The sequence below is a fragment of the Python bivittatus genome, unplaced genomic scaffold (genome assembly GCF_059951505.1).
Source record: "Python bivittatus isolate LINGU-HERP-01145 unplaced genomic scaffold, Pbiv_v1 ctg000580_np1212, whole genome shotgun sequence".
Lineage (NCBI taxonomy): Eukaryota > Metazoa > Chordata > Lepidosauria > Squamata > Pythonidae > Python > Python bivittatus.
In genome coordinates, this window is record NW_028277087.1 from 20834082 (window position 1) to 20849258 (window position 15177).

The 15177-nt window shown below is 39.0% G+C and overlaps 1 protein-coding gene across 2 annotated transcripts in view; it reads left to right on the forward strand.

Moving 5' to 3' along the window:
* The first annotated feature begins 3367 nt into the window (after positions 1 to 3367).
* SYT16 (synaptotagmin 16) overlaps positions 3368 to 15177 on the forward strand; it is a 49063-nt gene continuing 37253 nt past the window's right edge. For both annotated transcript variants that reach the window (XM_025166046.2, XM_025166047.2), the window contains exons 1-2: positions 3368 to 3458; positions 11924 to 12497. In XM_025166046.2, coding sequence (XP_025021814.1) covers positions 12014 to 12497 — 484 coding nt within the window. In that variant the 5' untranslated portion in view covers positions 3368 to 3458; positions 11924 to 12013. The remainder of the gene's footprint in view (positions 3459 to 11923; positions 12498 to 15177) is intronic.

A 15177-nucleotide genomic window follows, 5' to 3' on the forward strand; every position in this document is an offset into this window, starting at 1 on the left:
CTTGAACCCAGATGCAAAAGCAACTTGGAAAGCCTGCTGTTTTTCTTTTTTTTTTTCAGAAAAAGTTATTTGGCCATTTTCAGTGACTTGGCCTAGATCAGGCTTTTCCAAGGAGAGATGTTGGACTACAGTTCCCATCATCCCCAGGCACTATCTCCAAATATTGGCAAGTTTCTTCCCAAAGGCTATGTTGGGCGGGGGGTGTTCCTAAAATGCTGCCCCTTTGAAGAAAGCATTGGGATAGGCTATGGAAAGGGTCCAGCCTTGCGAACCCAAACAGTGTGAGAAAAGAAAAGTACTGTATTTGTCGTTAGCAGACAACTTGCCTGGATTTTCTTCTGCACCATGGAAATACTTTTTGTGAAGTTCTTTGGGCCTTCTTGTGGGAGGTAATCTTCTAATGCTCATACAGAGCCCATAGTAATGTTGTACAAGTCTGCCACATGCCGCTTTCCTCCGAGTTTCTGCCCACGCACCAGCTCTCTTGGTGTGATGTCCTCTGTGTATGTGTGCGTGTACATGTGGTATAATTAGCCATTGGTTAGAAAGGGTGCCGCAGGAATCAGTAGGAAAACAACACATTGCTACAAATGTATAATGAAGTTCAATTAGCACAAATGGTATAACAGAGGCAGTTGATGGACTACTGATTGGGAGGTGGCAGAATTATAATTGGAAAAGTACCAGTGACTCCTTCCTTATTATCTCTGCCCCACCTCCCACCCAAATGTCAGGAATAAATTAGAATTAAAGAAATTGCTGAGAACAGTGCTGTCTCTGAGAATTAACAGTTTAAGAGGCCACCTTGCAGTGAATCCTCCTCTCTCATTTGGTGATACTAAGAAACTGCTCTGTTTAGAAAGCAAATGCTGGGGATATGCAGCGTCTGGATAATGTCATTGATACTTTTAACTTGCGTGCCTTAGAGAGCATCTCTTTTGCTGAGTGTAGGCTTGCACACTTGGAACACGACTACTTGCTGATTTCTGTAGCCAGTGCAAGGCATGCAAAGTAAGATGGTTCCGTTGTTTTGCATTTTGCATATATTATTCTACAGTTCTTATTTTGCGCCAGTCAGAGATTGAATTGCACAGCCATCTAATGAATTTTGCTGATGGACCCAAAAAAGGATTTTGAATCTTCGTTGAAAGAAATGCAAACTTACTTTTACAGTTAAGTTCTTATTTTCTCACCCGCTCCAAACCACTTGATACAGTTTCTCAGTTTTTCAGTACTGTATTGTATAGTGAGCAAGAGTTCACTAGGTGCAGATTTTCCTGCACTGCATACATACATGAACAGTATTTCAGTATGTCATGAAGTCATTAAAGGCACAGAAGATGGGCAGATGGAGATTAAGATGTGACAATTTGATTTCTATCCTTATTAAATCAGTAAACTCCTTTTCCTCTAAGAGATCAGCATTGCTGTAATTAAAAGCATGCACTTTCAGTTGATATGACACTTCATCTTGCAAGGGGTTGGTGTTATAACAAGAACATAAATGCTGCCCTGCTGGATCATACCCCTGGCCGTCTAGTCCAGCAGTCTGTTCTCATACTAGCCAGCCAACTGCACAAGGAAGCCCCCTAGTCTCCCAACAGAGTGCAAATCATTATTTGTTCTATTTAAAGTTTATATCCTTTTCCCCAGTATAAAATGTATAGGTAATATTGGATCGCCTTGGAGGCCTGTATTCAGGGATTACAGACAAAACCAAACTTGCATTGTGGTCTAGTATAATGTGTGAGCCAGTAATTTTTTGTTGTTGATGTTGCTGATATCGTTTAACAATTGGGAGTCAGAAATGCTTTCTGACGTACCGCAAGTCTTCTGGAGATCTACCAAGTATGCTGATGCACTTTCTGCAGGCCTTCAGTATAGAAGGCAGGGGCTGTATAAATCTGTCAGTAGCTAGCTACTTCTAAAATTTCTTTCGACTGGAAGCCGTGGTGGACCTGCTCCCCAAATGCATCGCTATCTTTGTAGTAGCGTTGACAGTAGCTGCTCATACATTGTCCCTGACAGTCTCCACATGAATGCCCATGCTCAGTGATGTTACTTCACTGACAGTCTCCACGGAAGTGTTGTCTCTCTATGTACACACATACAGTATGTACACAGGTGGCTGGAGACAGCATGAACCTTGCAAAAGACCCACCAGCTTGATGTGTTGAAGTGAGATCCTTTGTTTGCATTAATGTACGTTGTGAAACATTTCTGTCAGAAGCTTGCCCAGCCCTTCCTGTTATGAAAATAGAGTGAAGGTTCTTGGTCATAAGCCAGAGCAATATCTTAGGATTGCTATGGAAACAGTGCACTGATTAGAAAAATAAAACTAACTTGTATACTTGTCTGGGGCTACCTATCGTTCAACTTTTAGCAGCCCAGATCAGCACTGCCAGTGAAGAGGAATGCAGGAAGAGAGCCACATGTGTCATCCCTGGACCAAATCAAAATAATCCAGTTGAGTGGAGATTTAAACCTGGTTTAGTCTAACATGGCTAAATCTGTGACGTAACTGAACGGATTTAATCTAAGCTATGAAATAAGATGGGAAATTGAAAAAAAGACAATGGCAAACAATTTCTGTACTGCTGCCTCTCAAAAGAACATGGATATAGCCATGAGGTCTCCAGGAGTCAAGCAGAGCTTGCCTTTTTAAATCTAACATTCTAGTCCAGCTTTTCCAACGTGCACCCTCCTGAAGCTCCACTAATTCCCCAGCTACCATATCCAGTAGCTGTGGAGTTATGGGAACTGAAGTTCAAAACACCTGGACACCATCACTTTGGGGAAGACTGCACTAGTTGTGCCCCACTGGCTGCCTACTTTCAGAGGTTGCATTCTCCATTTCTCATTGTTCATTGCAAATTATGATGGGACAGCAGAAGAGAGTATTCTCGTCATGAAGCCAAAGCAATATTTATTTATTTGTTAGCTATATATCTTATGTTTCATTTAGGAGCTTATAGCACTCACTCTCCTGTTTTTTCCCATAACAGCAACTTTGTGAGGTGAGTTAGCCTGAGAGAGAGTGAAGACCCAGAGTCACGCCCTTGAACCTCTGTGGTTGAGGGTGGACTAGAACTTTTGCTCCTAAGGCAACATCTTAACTGCTACACTATACTCATTCTCCTTTCCTGACAATCCCTGTAAACACCCCCAGTCTCTGCATGCTCATAATGTAGCAAATGCAGCTTTGGGGGTCATGTATTTCTGCCATTTTCTGTGCAACCTCCATTCATTCTGTTTGCTTTCTCTCCTTTTATTCCCAGTTACTCCTGAAGCAATTGGGTTCCTCTCTGCTGTTGGGGTCTTTATAGTTCTCCTTGCAGTCCTCTCCCTCTTCATCAACAAGAAGCTCTGTTTTGAAAAGATCGGAGGTCTCCCCTGCTTGGAGCAACAAGGGAAGCGCAAGCACTACAAAGAAAAATCAGGGGTTCGGGAGGGTCTCGGTAAGTAATATGCAATATTCTGGCAACAGCAGCAGCAGCAAGAACAATATCATCTTGTTGATTTTAAGAACCTATTTTTGTTTTGATATTGTTTGCATGCAAAACTTTAGCTTAGCCAGAACAGCTGCCTTAATGTTCCCTAAGCCCATTATTTTTGCTTGCATCTTAATCAATTTTTTTTTCTTTCCAAAAATAAATCACAACATATATCGTATTGCAGTTTCTCTCTTTTACTTTTTAACCTGTAGGAATATCTTGTGGACACAAGGCATGAGCCACCTGGGTGATTTGTAATTTTTCTTTATGTGTGCTTTCTGCTTGGTGATAGATATTCAGCTCCCTTTGGATTAGGATATATGCAAAGGATATACATTGTGTGTGTGTGTAATTTTCTTCTGCACACTCACTATATTCTTGCAACACTTTTACACTTTTATCTGTTTTTTTTCTGCCCATTTGCAGAACTTCCTCACTGGATGCCTATGACATCATAGAATCCCACAACAAAGTATTTCCTTAAAATATTTCCACAGTGAGCTTCCTCACTGGCTGCTTATGACATCATAGTATTGTACAACAAAGCATTTTTTCACCATTAAAAAAAAAAAACTTGAAATGCTGACCCCTGACCAATAGAACATAAAGATACTAGCTAAAAACAAAAGGAAGAGGCACTTGGTCTGCTTGTGGATTATGAGGAGGGGACAAGCAAGTTGGCTATTTAATGCTTAACTTGATAAAAATTTGTCATAAAGTGTGAAAAAGTAGAGGGAAGATGGGATTCACAAGAAACACAATCAAATCAAAAAGAAAACACCATGAATCCAGTCTGTTTGGTCTGCTTGTAAACAGCCAGTGTCTTTGGGGTTGGTGCTTATTCTAGTACATTTATTTGGTTTAGTGTTTCTCAACCTTGGCAACTCTAAGATGTTTGGACTTCAACTCACAGAATTCCCCAGAATCCCCACACATCTTAGAATTGCCACGGTTGAGAACCACTGATTTAGTTATTTGGATGATAAAACCTAGAAGATAAAGGCAGGAACTGTTTGTGAAGCACATGGAAAATGTATTTGTTTCACTTATGTCTCAACTTCAGTTCATATGTGCATGATTCTTTTCCCCTGACATGCTATTCTCACAATCATTCTGTGAAAGTAGATTAGGCTAAGAAGTGAGTTTTATGGCTTGAGTATGAATTTGAGTCTAGATCACCTCAGTCTTAATACCACATTCTTAACTATCAGATGCTTTAATTATTCCATGTCTCCTTCTGAGCATGAATAATGCTACAGGTTGCAATTTGCCAGAAAGTTCTCCCAACTAAAGCAGCAGAAGTAGCAAATAATTGTGGTGGCTTAGAAAGTTAGCTAAGAGGACAGTTGTTGGGTGAACTCAACACAAGACAAGAAAATTGTGGACAAGAAATTGGGGGCCTAGAGTCTAAAGGAACAGATTCAGAATAGATCAACTGAGTAATAGCTGGGTCACATGTATACAACTTTTCAGATATTGATTCCTATGCACACTTTTGCCTGTTGATAAATGTGTGAACTGTATCTGTATAGAGAAGAATTACATGAGTCGGTGAGACAAGTCAAGTGATTCATTCACACATGTAAGGCCTTTGCTGATATAAAGTGTGTAATGGCATACTTAGCTTTTCTGATCAGTTAATGGGAATGAATGTTCTTAGCTCACTCCTGAATTTGAAACCATGGTTAATTGTTGATTTCAGATTTTGACTAGTGCTATCCTGAAATGGTGGTTGCTCTGGACTTGGATGAATACTTAGCTTTAGGAAGTCACTGGCTGGTTTAAAAGCCCCATGGGACAGTAGTGACTCACATGGCATAGAGATACCATATTGGGCTGCAGAAATTTGACTGACAACCAGTAAATGGCAGCAAAGGAGTAGATTTTTTTTGTATATCTCTTTGTTGCCATCTAGCGAGTGTCTGAATTTTGCAGCTCAGATATGGTACCTCTACAGGACTGGTTTAGTTTAGCATGTCAGTGTCATGTAAATATGTTCATATGCGCATGATTAGATATTCCAGTGAATATGGAAAATACAACATTTTAGTTTTCCTCTGAGTGACAAGCAGGAAGAATTATGAAAAGTACCAACTTTGTGTTCTTCAGGTAACTAATGGAAAATAATTTTTATTTAGTTGGGTCTGTTTCTCTGCTTCAACAAGAAGATGATTAACAGATGTCTTTTTTAATCTTACCATGTAGGTAGTGATGGAGAAAAAGTAGCTGCAGTGAATTGGCTGTTTGTAGTATCGTTACAGAATGTAGTCTCATGCTTCCAGATATTTGAGCCTGTAGGAAAAGAATCTAGGATTATCTGTGTTCCAATAAACATACTTTGGTTTTTTAATTTATTATTTCAGTGTTGAGGCCGCCCAACCTCTTAGCAATTCTGGGGTGCTTACAGATGAAAATTAAAAGAAAACAAAGTATATCAAAAAGAAAAAGAAGACAGGTGACCGGAAACCAACTCTGCCTCCGAAAGCCAACCAAAAGGTCAACCCCCATCCTAGCTCAAGGCCTGGGAAGATAATCAGGTCTTAAGCAGTTTGTGAAAAATCAGGAAGATAGGAGCAGTATGAATAATAAATAATAGATCAAATGCATAACCCTTCTGTCTTCTTTTTATGGTATGAGGCAATTGCAACCTAGAAGACCCCAATTAACCATAGTTTCCTATTGCATCCAAACCAGTAAGCGGTTGTTACTAACTTTGACACAAACTAGGTTCTGAAATCAGCTTCAAAGCTTAAGATACTAGCTTGCTCTAAATGATCAACGATAGGAGTCTATTAATAATAGTTAAAGTAAAATGGAAAGCGATAGTTAGTTGGATTTCTGAGACAGTGTGCAGCAGCAGCAGAAAGGTTTGCCCATTTTTTTCTGTACTCTCCCTGATTGGAAACGCTTTCAGAAGAACATAGAAGCTTGCTTTTGGAAAGAGTAGTTGGATTGCTTGAACTGTAGCAGATTCTGCAAAGCAGATCATCTACTTTGCATTCATGTGCTGAAAACAGTATATTTAAAGTCTAACATATGTAAGCCTGATAAATATAAAACTGGGTGTATGCCTTTAAAAGAGTGCGCGAAAGAGGCATCTTCCATGCATTGTCAATGTGTAGATGTTGAGAAGTGTGTGGGGGGGGGATGATCCTGCTCCTTACCACCCATAGTGTTAGACTTCCTTCCAGTTCTGTAGTACTTGTGTTCTGCTCCTTTTATTTTGTTCTCTGCCATACTTCCAGCATAACATAAACACCAATATTCTTCTGTTAAAAAATTCCTTTTGTGTGATTATTGTAAAAACTTTCTTCCTCCTGACAAATAGCGCAGTGGAGGGGCCCTTTTAAATGACAACATCTCTCCTTCCCTTTATGTGGGTGTTGACATTTTTTTGGAGCTGCCAGAGATGATCTTGCAAACATATATTTACTGAAGCTTTTTAAAAAGTGAATGATTAATAAACAGGGGAAGTTTTAAAATCAAGTAAAGTGGGAAGGAGGAGGGGGAAGCATTTGCTTCCAAGCTGTAGTGATTTGCATTTGAAAGCGATTCTTGTGTGATTGACAAGTAAAAGCTTGAAAATATAGTACTTATAATGGAAAGGTTTGTATTGATTCTAACCACAGGTTTTGAAAGCAGGTGGATTATTCTGGCTGGGGGTGGGGCAGGGAAAAGCATAGCTCCAATTGGGTTTCAACTAATGTACCACAGCAAAAGGAAAGTTGGCTGAAAAACTAGGTGTGGGTGGGCTGTGTTATTTTGAAAGTAGATTCAAAATTTTGAAATTCTGAGTCAGGTCTAGCAAGATCTAAAGGTGATGGGGCAGACACATTTTACTTGTTCACATCCCTGCCCATGCACTAAAACCAAAGCAGAGAGGATCTTCTATCAAAATCAGGATGATTTCTGGGGAGCAGCCACTTCCCCACTTTAATTTTGCCATGTTCCATTTCCCCCATTACTTTGGCTGGCTTCTGGTATGGATGCCCTCCAGATGTGTTTGATATCAACTCATGAATCCCTTGCCAGCTCCCATTATTATGAATAGCAATTAAATGAATAGAGAGAGAAGCTCAAACTTTACAGGTCATTCAGATAGCAACTGATTGTATTTGAGAAGTAAGGTAAATGCATGCTCACATTGAGCTTGACTCCTGGTGACTACATGGACATGTCCATGTAGGTTTTTGGGCAACATTATGAAAGGGGTTAGCTACTGTCTTCTTACAGGATTTTTTTTCTTTCCAATCTAGCCTATAACCCCTAGGATTTTCTACTAGTCTCCCAATCAAGTCCTAACTCTGTGTAGCTTTTGAAATCAGCCAAGGTTGCTAGGTGCTAGTACCTGTTCTGACTGTTTGTGAAGTAGAATGTTAAATTGTTAGTAGCCAAAGAAAAGGCACTCTGTTCTTCTGTATTTTTATTAATGACTTGGATGAAGAGGTAGAAGGAATGCATATCATATGTCACAAAATTGTATGGGATGGCTGATATCCTAGAGGACAGAAATAAGATTCAAAGTGATCTTGATAGGTTAGAGAAATGGGCTGAAAGTAACAGAATGAAATTGAACAGAGACAAATGCAGATGGCTTCTCTGAGGAAACCAAACCAGCAATCATGCAGGTACAGGATGGGGATATTTGACTTTGGTAATGGTACATATTATTCATGAAAACTGATTGTGAGTCTGATGTGGCAACTGCATGAGGTAGACCCTTAGACCAAATGGGTATTTTCCTGGCATCATGTTGCAGCTGCCAAGGGCAGCCATGTGATCCTGGGAAAAGTTGCAACTGCTTTTACCATTGCTGACATGTGCAAGATGAGCACTCCTGCACGCTCCAAAGCTCTGCACCCAAAGCAGCCTGCTATTTACAGAGATCTGCAGAATGCAATCCTGCATAGGACTAGAGCATGAATGCATAGGCTAGGTTCATACATAACAGTGCTAAGGTTTTTTTAAAGGCTACTTAAGTTTGCACCAAATGCATCATAATGGAGGCATTCCTGTTTTATATTCAAGACAAAAAGAATACCCACATAATGGCATAGCACAGTGAGCTAACCCAGACATTGTCTAGAGCAGTTTTTCTCAACCTAGGCAACTTGAAGATGTGTGGACTTCAATTCCCAGAATTCCCCGGCCAGCATGCTGGCCAGGGAATTCTGGGATTTGAAGTCCACATGTCTTAAAATTGTCGAGGTTGAGAAACACTGATCTAAAGTCTAGAACATAAACTAGGGCTGAATGCTCTGGTTATGTAATGTTGACATAATGGTTGGGTTCATGTACTGGTTTAGCCACAGTTTGTTTGAGCATGATTCATAAACCATAGCAAGCGGGTTCATGCAACATACTGTTGGCCCTTTGAGATAGTCCAGGTCAGGAAACAGACTCTACAAGTTTGTCTAGAACTATGCTTTATTGCTATAAGCTCTTGTAATTCCCTCCCTCTTACACCCCAGGGAGATAGGATGGAACCAGATTGATTTTCTCTTTTTATGCTTTCTTCATTTCCTGGACTTAAAGTGTGTTTTTATCATTGTTGCTGAATAGTTTCTTCAAGGTCATCTCTGTAGCTCTCCGTGGATGCAATCATAGACTCTAATAGCTGGACAGGACCTTGGAGATCATTTAATACAGTTCCTGCCTGGTGCAGGAATCCATTGCCAACAGATGGCCATCCAGCCTCTGCTTACGTCCTCCAGCAAAAGGTGTGCATGTTACCTCCTGGGGCAGTCTGTTTTGTTGTTAAATACTTCTTACCAATTTTTTCCTGACATCCAACCAAAATCTACTTCTTTATAATTTAAAGCTATTATTTACTGTCTTAGAATAATTCTGAAGAGGTCTTCCCCATCTTCATCTACATGAAAGCCCTCAAATGCTGCCAGCTATCAACATTTTTTCTCAGAGCTAAAACATACTGAAATGCCTCCAATAGTTCATAGTGTTTTACTCCCCGGCTCTTTATCACATTGATTGCTTTCCTCTGGACATGCTCCAGTTCGTCGGTCTCCTTCCTAAATGTGACACTCAGAACTGGATGCAATATTTTAGCTATGGGCTTACCAACACATGATAGAGATGAATAATAATTGTTACTGATCTTGGCTCTGTATTTCTGTTGATGAAGTCTAGGATTGGTTTTGGTTTGAAGCTGCATCCCAATGTTGGCTTATTTTCAATTTGGGATCCACCAAGTTAGTCAGATCCTTTTTTGAATGCACTGCTTCCCAGTATGGATCTTTCCCCATCCTCTACTCATGCCTTTGATTTTTCCTATCCAAATATATGACTGTGCATTTTTTTCCTGGTGACATTCACCTTGCTGATTTGTGTCCATGGCTTCAGCTTGTTAAGATCTTTCAGAATCTTGATACTTTCTTCTCAGGTATTTGCTATTCTGCATTTTTGTGTTGACTACAAATTTATAGCAATGATTCTGCCTTCATTCTAATCATTTATAGATATTTTGAACAACACAGGATCTAGGATGGAGCCCTACAGTAGACCACTCAACATTTCCTTTCAGCTTGTTGTGAAGCCATTGATGTGCACTCGTTGAGTATAGTTGGGTAACCAGCTGTGTAGAATACTCCAGCCCACATTTTGGCATCTTCTATACTAGATTCTCATAGGAAATGCGATCAAATTCTTTGCTGAATTTAAGGTACACTCCTTTGAGAAGAAGACTGAAGCAATGTAGGAGTTGTGGAGTTCTGTCCCCTTTCTGTCAGTTATTACTATCCTACTATCTTCTCCTAGGACCTCTTCCTTTTTCTTCCTTTTACTACTGACAGCTAAAAAGCCTCTTTTGTTGCTTCTAGCTGTGAGCCTTTTGTGCTTTAATTTTCCTAATTTTCTTTCTGCAGATAATAGCTACTTGCTGATACACCTTGGGGATTATACCCATATTCATACGTGTCTTGTTAAACTTCCTAAGCTGCCTCCCCCCCGCCCCCATTTTATCAATTGTGTGCAACTGTACTTCCAGTCCCAACTTTCCTCTTTTCATTTGACCTGAGGATTTCTGTGCATGGGTTTGTACCTAGTATTCTCAACTGGTTAAAACTGATCTCCTGAAATGTAGAATGCATGGATGAATATGCCTAAACCCCAAGATGACATGATTAATGGTTAGGATCAGATCTAGAATTTATCCCTTTGTCTTTTCTTGAATCTTCTAGAAAATGAACCAGTCAGAAACCATTTGGGGGACTTTGGATCCTTGGTTTTCCAGGAGGGGTCCAGGTTGTTGAGGGCTCCTGTTATTATTGTTGTCTCTGGTCAAGGAGGGCATTATCCAGATCTTTTGTCTAGCTTAGCAATCTATAATATATCCCGTAATAATATATTTGTTGTTTCCTCTTCCTTGTATTCTTATCCAGATGCTCTTATCTGGACCCTCAAATTGCACTCAGATTACTGGATCTTAATATATACGTGCATTTCGATCACATATAATGCCAATCCTCCCCACTTCCCTTTTGTCTGGCCTGTTTCTTTTCAATAAATTATACTCTTCAGTCTTTGTATTCTACTAGTGAGTTTCATCCTACCAGTTTACAGTAAAGTGTACTAAACATCTTCATCTAAAAACAAATATATCATGTGAATTCAGCCATTATGGTTTATAAACCATCATTAGATAAAATCATGGCTTAATACAAAATATGAGCTCATTCAGTGTCAATTTTTAATGTCAGTTGAATTACATCTGTGTGAGGGCTGTCATGGAAATAATCTCAGCTGTTTCTTTCTTGGCTGCAAATAACTTCCCTGTACAAATGCTGCAAACAAGCTGGATTCATAATAGCAGTTGACAGCTTGAGTGACTTAATAGGTTGTATCCATAAGGATAGGCATTGAAAGAAATAGTTTGATGCTTAGAAGTTTTCTTTTGTTTTTCCTGCAGTGTTTTAAGAAATACACTGATGTAGGTATTTTGTTTATGAAATAGCAATACAAAACTATTCAGTGTTCCATTGATCTGTATTTAGGATTTATTCCAGTATTTTTGATTTAGTTGTGCTAGTACCTTTGGAAGGTATCAATCTGCCTTATATTAATCTGACCATTAGTGCCTCCTGTCTCCATATTATCTACACAGACTTGCAATAATCCATCAAGATATTTTGTTAGCCCTTCCTGGATCTGCTAGGGTTTGAATCTAGGACCTTTCATATGAAAAATATGTGCTATGAGATTTAATTTTGGCCTTTCCAATTACATAGTTATGAGCATTTTTCATAATCATTCTCTGCTTTCACTTTGATAAGCTTGTGGGTAAAATCAAGTAGTGCCCATGTTCTTCTCTTTTTTGGGTTCTATCTTTCTTAGCTAGATTTAGTGATTAACAAAGACCATTGTTAAAAAGGACAGGTGATTCAAACTAATCTCTTGTAATGCTTATTCTGTAGCTCACAGAGCACTGAATCTGATATACTGGCAAAGATGAGCAGCTGGAATTTATGACCATCACATTTGTTGTTCATTAAATATATAAAAACATGGCTTCACAGGATGTTCTAAGCTTCTTCCAGCCTTTTTCCTCCTGGATATCTCGTGTCTATGAGACTCTCCAGCAAGCAGGAGAATCCTTATCTTCTTCTTTGAATAATCTGGGAAGCAAAGCAGATCAAAATGGATTTGATGGGAAAGACGAGGATTTAGAAGACAGTGATGGGCTTTATGAACGCTACTCTGTAGGTTCTGATGATGACAGTACTTCAAGTCAGGAGAGTGAGGAATCTTATCATTCTTCATCATCCTGTCAAGACCTTGCTTCACCTGAATCTTCAGATCTTGATTTGTACTGGCTTGAGCAGAAAAGATCCACCCCCTACTCCTTGGAGGAGTACCTTGAGGATGCTTCTCTTGGAGTGTACCAAAGTTACAAGGGTCATCAACCTATGGAAACTCTCCCCACTATCCCTGAGGAGGAGGAACATCTCCACTCCAAGCAAATTAAGAACTTTTCATGTAACCAGGATGGTAAGTTTTTATTCTCCTTTGACAGCATTATATTTGCTTGTGTAGATGACCTTCCATTTGTGGGATTGATCATCTGTACATGTAGACAGGGTTCATGTTCTGAATTTTGAGTAACAGAGGTAAGAGTTTGATTTTTCAGCGCACCTTACACCCGACAATCTGAAACTATAAAAGAAATGGCAAGTTTTTCAGAAGCACCTTGGGCTACCTTGGAAATTGTTTATGATCTTCCAAATATTTTTGCAAGATCTTGTATACTCTCTTTGAGCTATTACAAGGCTTAGAAAGAAAGTTCCCACTTTTCAATGTGTTGTAAAGGAGATTATCTGTCAGGTTACAGACTGAGCAATATGTTTCCTCTCTGTCCCTTCTTGGAGCACTTACTGAAGATCAGAGTATCCTGTATATACGTCTCACAGAAATTACTTCATATTAGACACTTTACTATGAGACCTGAGGGGCTTAATTTCTACTTTCTTCAGTGTATGGAATAGTTAATATCCATAATTTTTCTAAGTCATGAGACATACTTCATTTGCCCTGTGTATTGTGTGTAAATGTGCGTACATTATATATGTGTTTTCTGGGAGTTGACTTCAAATACTCTTTACAAGGTAGGCATCCAGAGATAATTATGGAAAACATCTTCAGAGGATTTTGCCCAAAACAGTTTTAGAGGCCACAGAACTCCAGGCGTTATCTGGTAACACAGCTACATATCTAACTAGATATCTGTTCTTAGCTATTTGTTTCAGAAAGTTCTGGAGAGCTAAAAATTCATAAGTACATGTTTCCATTAGCATCCCTTTTTTGGGAAAGCTAGCATTTAGTAATGGAGTTGTCTTTTATAATGATCTCCTGACAACTCTGTTATTTTTAATGGAAGAAAATGAAGAGTGTACAAAAGAAGAGCTTAAGAATGATTGGGAGGGTGGAAGTGTTGTCTTTCAGATAGTCTCTTGCAGGTTCCTAAGATAGGTAGCTGTAACTATAGTTCAAAGGGAAGGCCAATACTACTTCTCCAGGATTTCTACTTTAACCATTGAACGGGATTTTGTTAAAATTCACTTCTGATTTTGAGATAGGCTTGAATAAACTCCTAAAATTCTTTTTCTGATCCTGGCTTTGGAGAACTTTGCTAATATTCTACTTGTTGCTTTCTCTGGGCAAATGGAAAACGCTACCTGTATCCGCTTGGGTACATACCTGACTTAGATTGCTCCTACTTGAAACTATTTTAAGGGACAATGCTTAAATATATTTCAACTGCTAGAAAATAAGCCCTGTTTGTAAGTATCTTGAACATAAGTCATCCATTTTCAACCCCTATGGAATACTTTTGATACCTTTGTGAATCAATTTCCAGTTTTTGAACCTTCTGTTAAAGAAGCGCTTTCCAATTCTCAGTTGCTATCCCGTGTTTGTAGAACTAGAGACTGGGCTTCATTTCATAGCACTGTGCATCTCAGAAGTTATTCCAACGTGAATATTGAAAGTATTGGAAAAATTATACATCTTCACATGAATGTTGAAATATGCCTTGATCTTCACATCACCTCATCAGATGGAATTGTCTTGTACCTGAAAAGAGGAACAAGTTCTCCTTAAGTTCAGTAAGAAATTGAAAGAGAAGACACTTTCACATTTGACAGAATCTTCCTGGACATAAATAAGACATTTATTTTTCAGGATTCTGAGCTTGAAACAAATTCCGTTGAAACAGTGTATTGTACATATTTATCATTTCATATTGTTACTTTCTTGAAAGTGCAAATGAGCATAGCTGATGCTTCTATGATACACTGTGCTGATGCCATCAACTTCATTCTGTAATTTCTTATCTAACTTGTGCCAGGTTTATTAAAGCATCTGCTTGTCCACTATTGTTAAGTCAGACATTCATTTCTTCAAATCCATTCTCAAAACTGCAAGTCTTTGGTGTAGCTGGCCCACTACTCCTTTTCCAGTTTTTTTAAGAAAATCTGACAATAATTTCTCAAAGACATATAAGTTAGGTTTGCATAGCAAGGCTAACTTGTTATGCTGCTACTCCTAGAGAAATGGTTCACACAATGAAGCAGCAGCAAATGATCAGGAAAAAGCAAAACTACCCCAGTTAAATCAAGAGGTAGCATTTTCACTAGTATCCTAGGCTCATTTGCAGAATATAGTGCTTGATATTTCAGATTAGAAGAAACTAAAAGAAAAATCTGTAGTGGCCAAATCAGGATTGGATTTGCCATAGAAATTTTAGAGAGGGGCTGAAAACAAAAAAGCAACAGAGACTAAATGCCTAGAGAAGCCCCCATTGTTTATCTGCTGTTGCTGGACTGTTCAAGGCTCATGTTTTAGTATTTGGTGGCCAGAAAATAAGTTCAACCATATGTTAAATCTTCTGATGTTTGGAGTACCCAGCTGACCAGGGAGGTTAAATTGTTTGGGGTTAAATCTGGGGTTAGAGTTAGATAAAAACGGACTCTTTTCTAACCCGGTGCTGACTGAGTTTTCAAGTCCACACACCACATCCATCCTATTCTTGACCCAGTTAGGTATGTTGTGCAAATAAGCCATCTTGTTAATGAAAACAAGGCAGAGGGCATAAAACCAAAATTTGTGTATGTGACATAATAATGAAACAACAGTAACTCATAACTGATGTTGATACATTGGTTGTTTTACA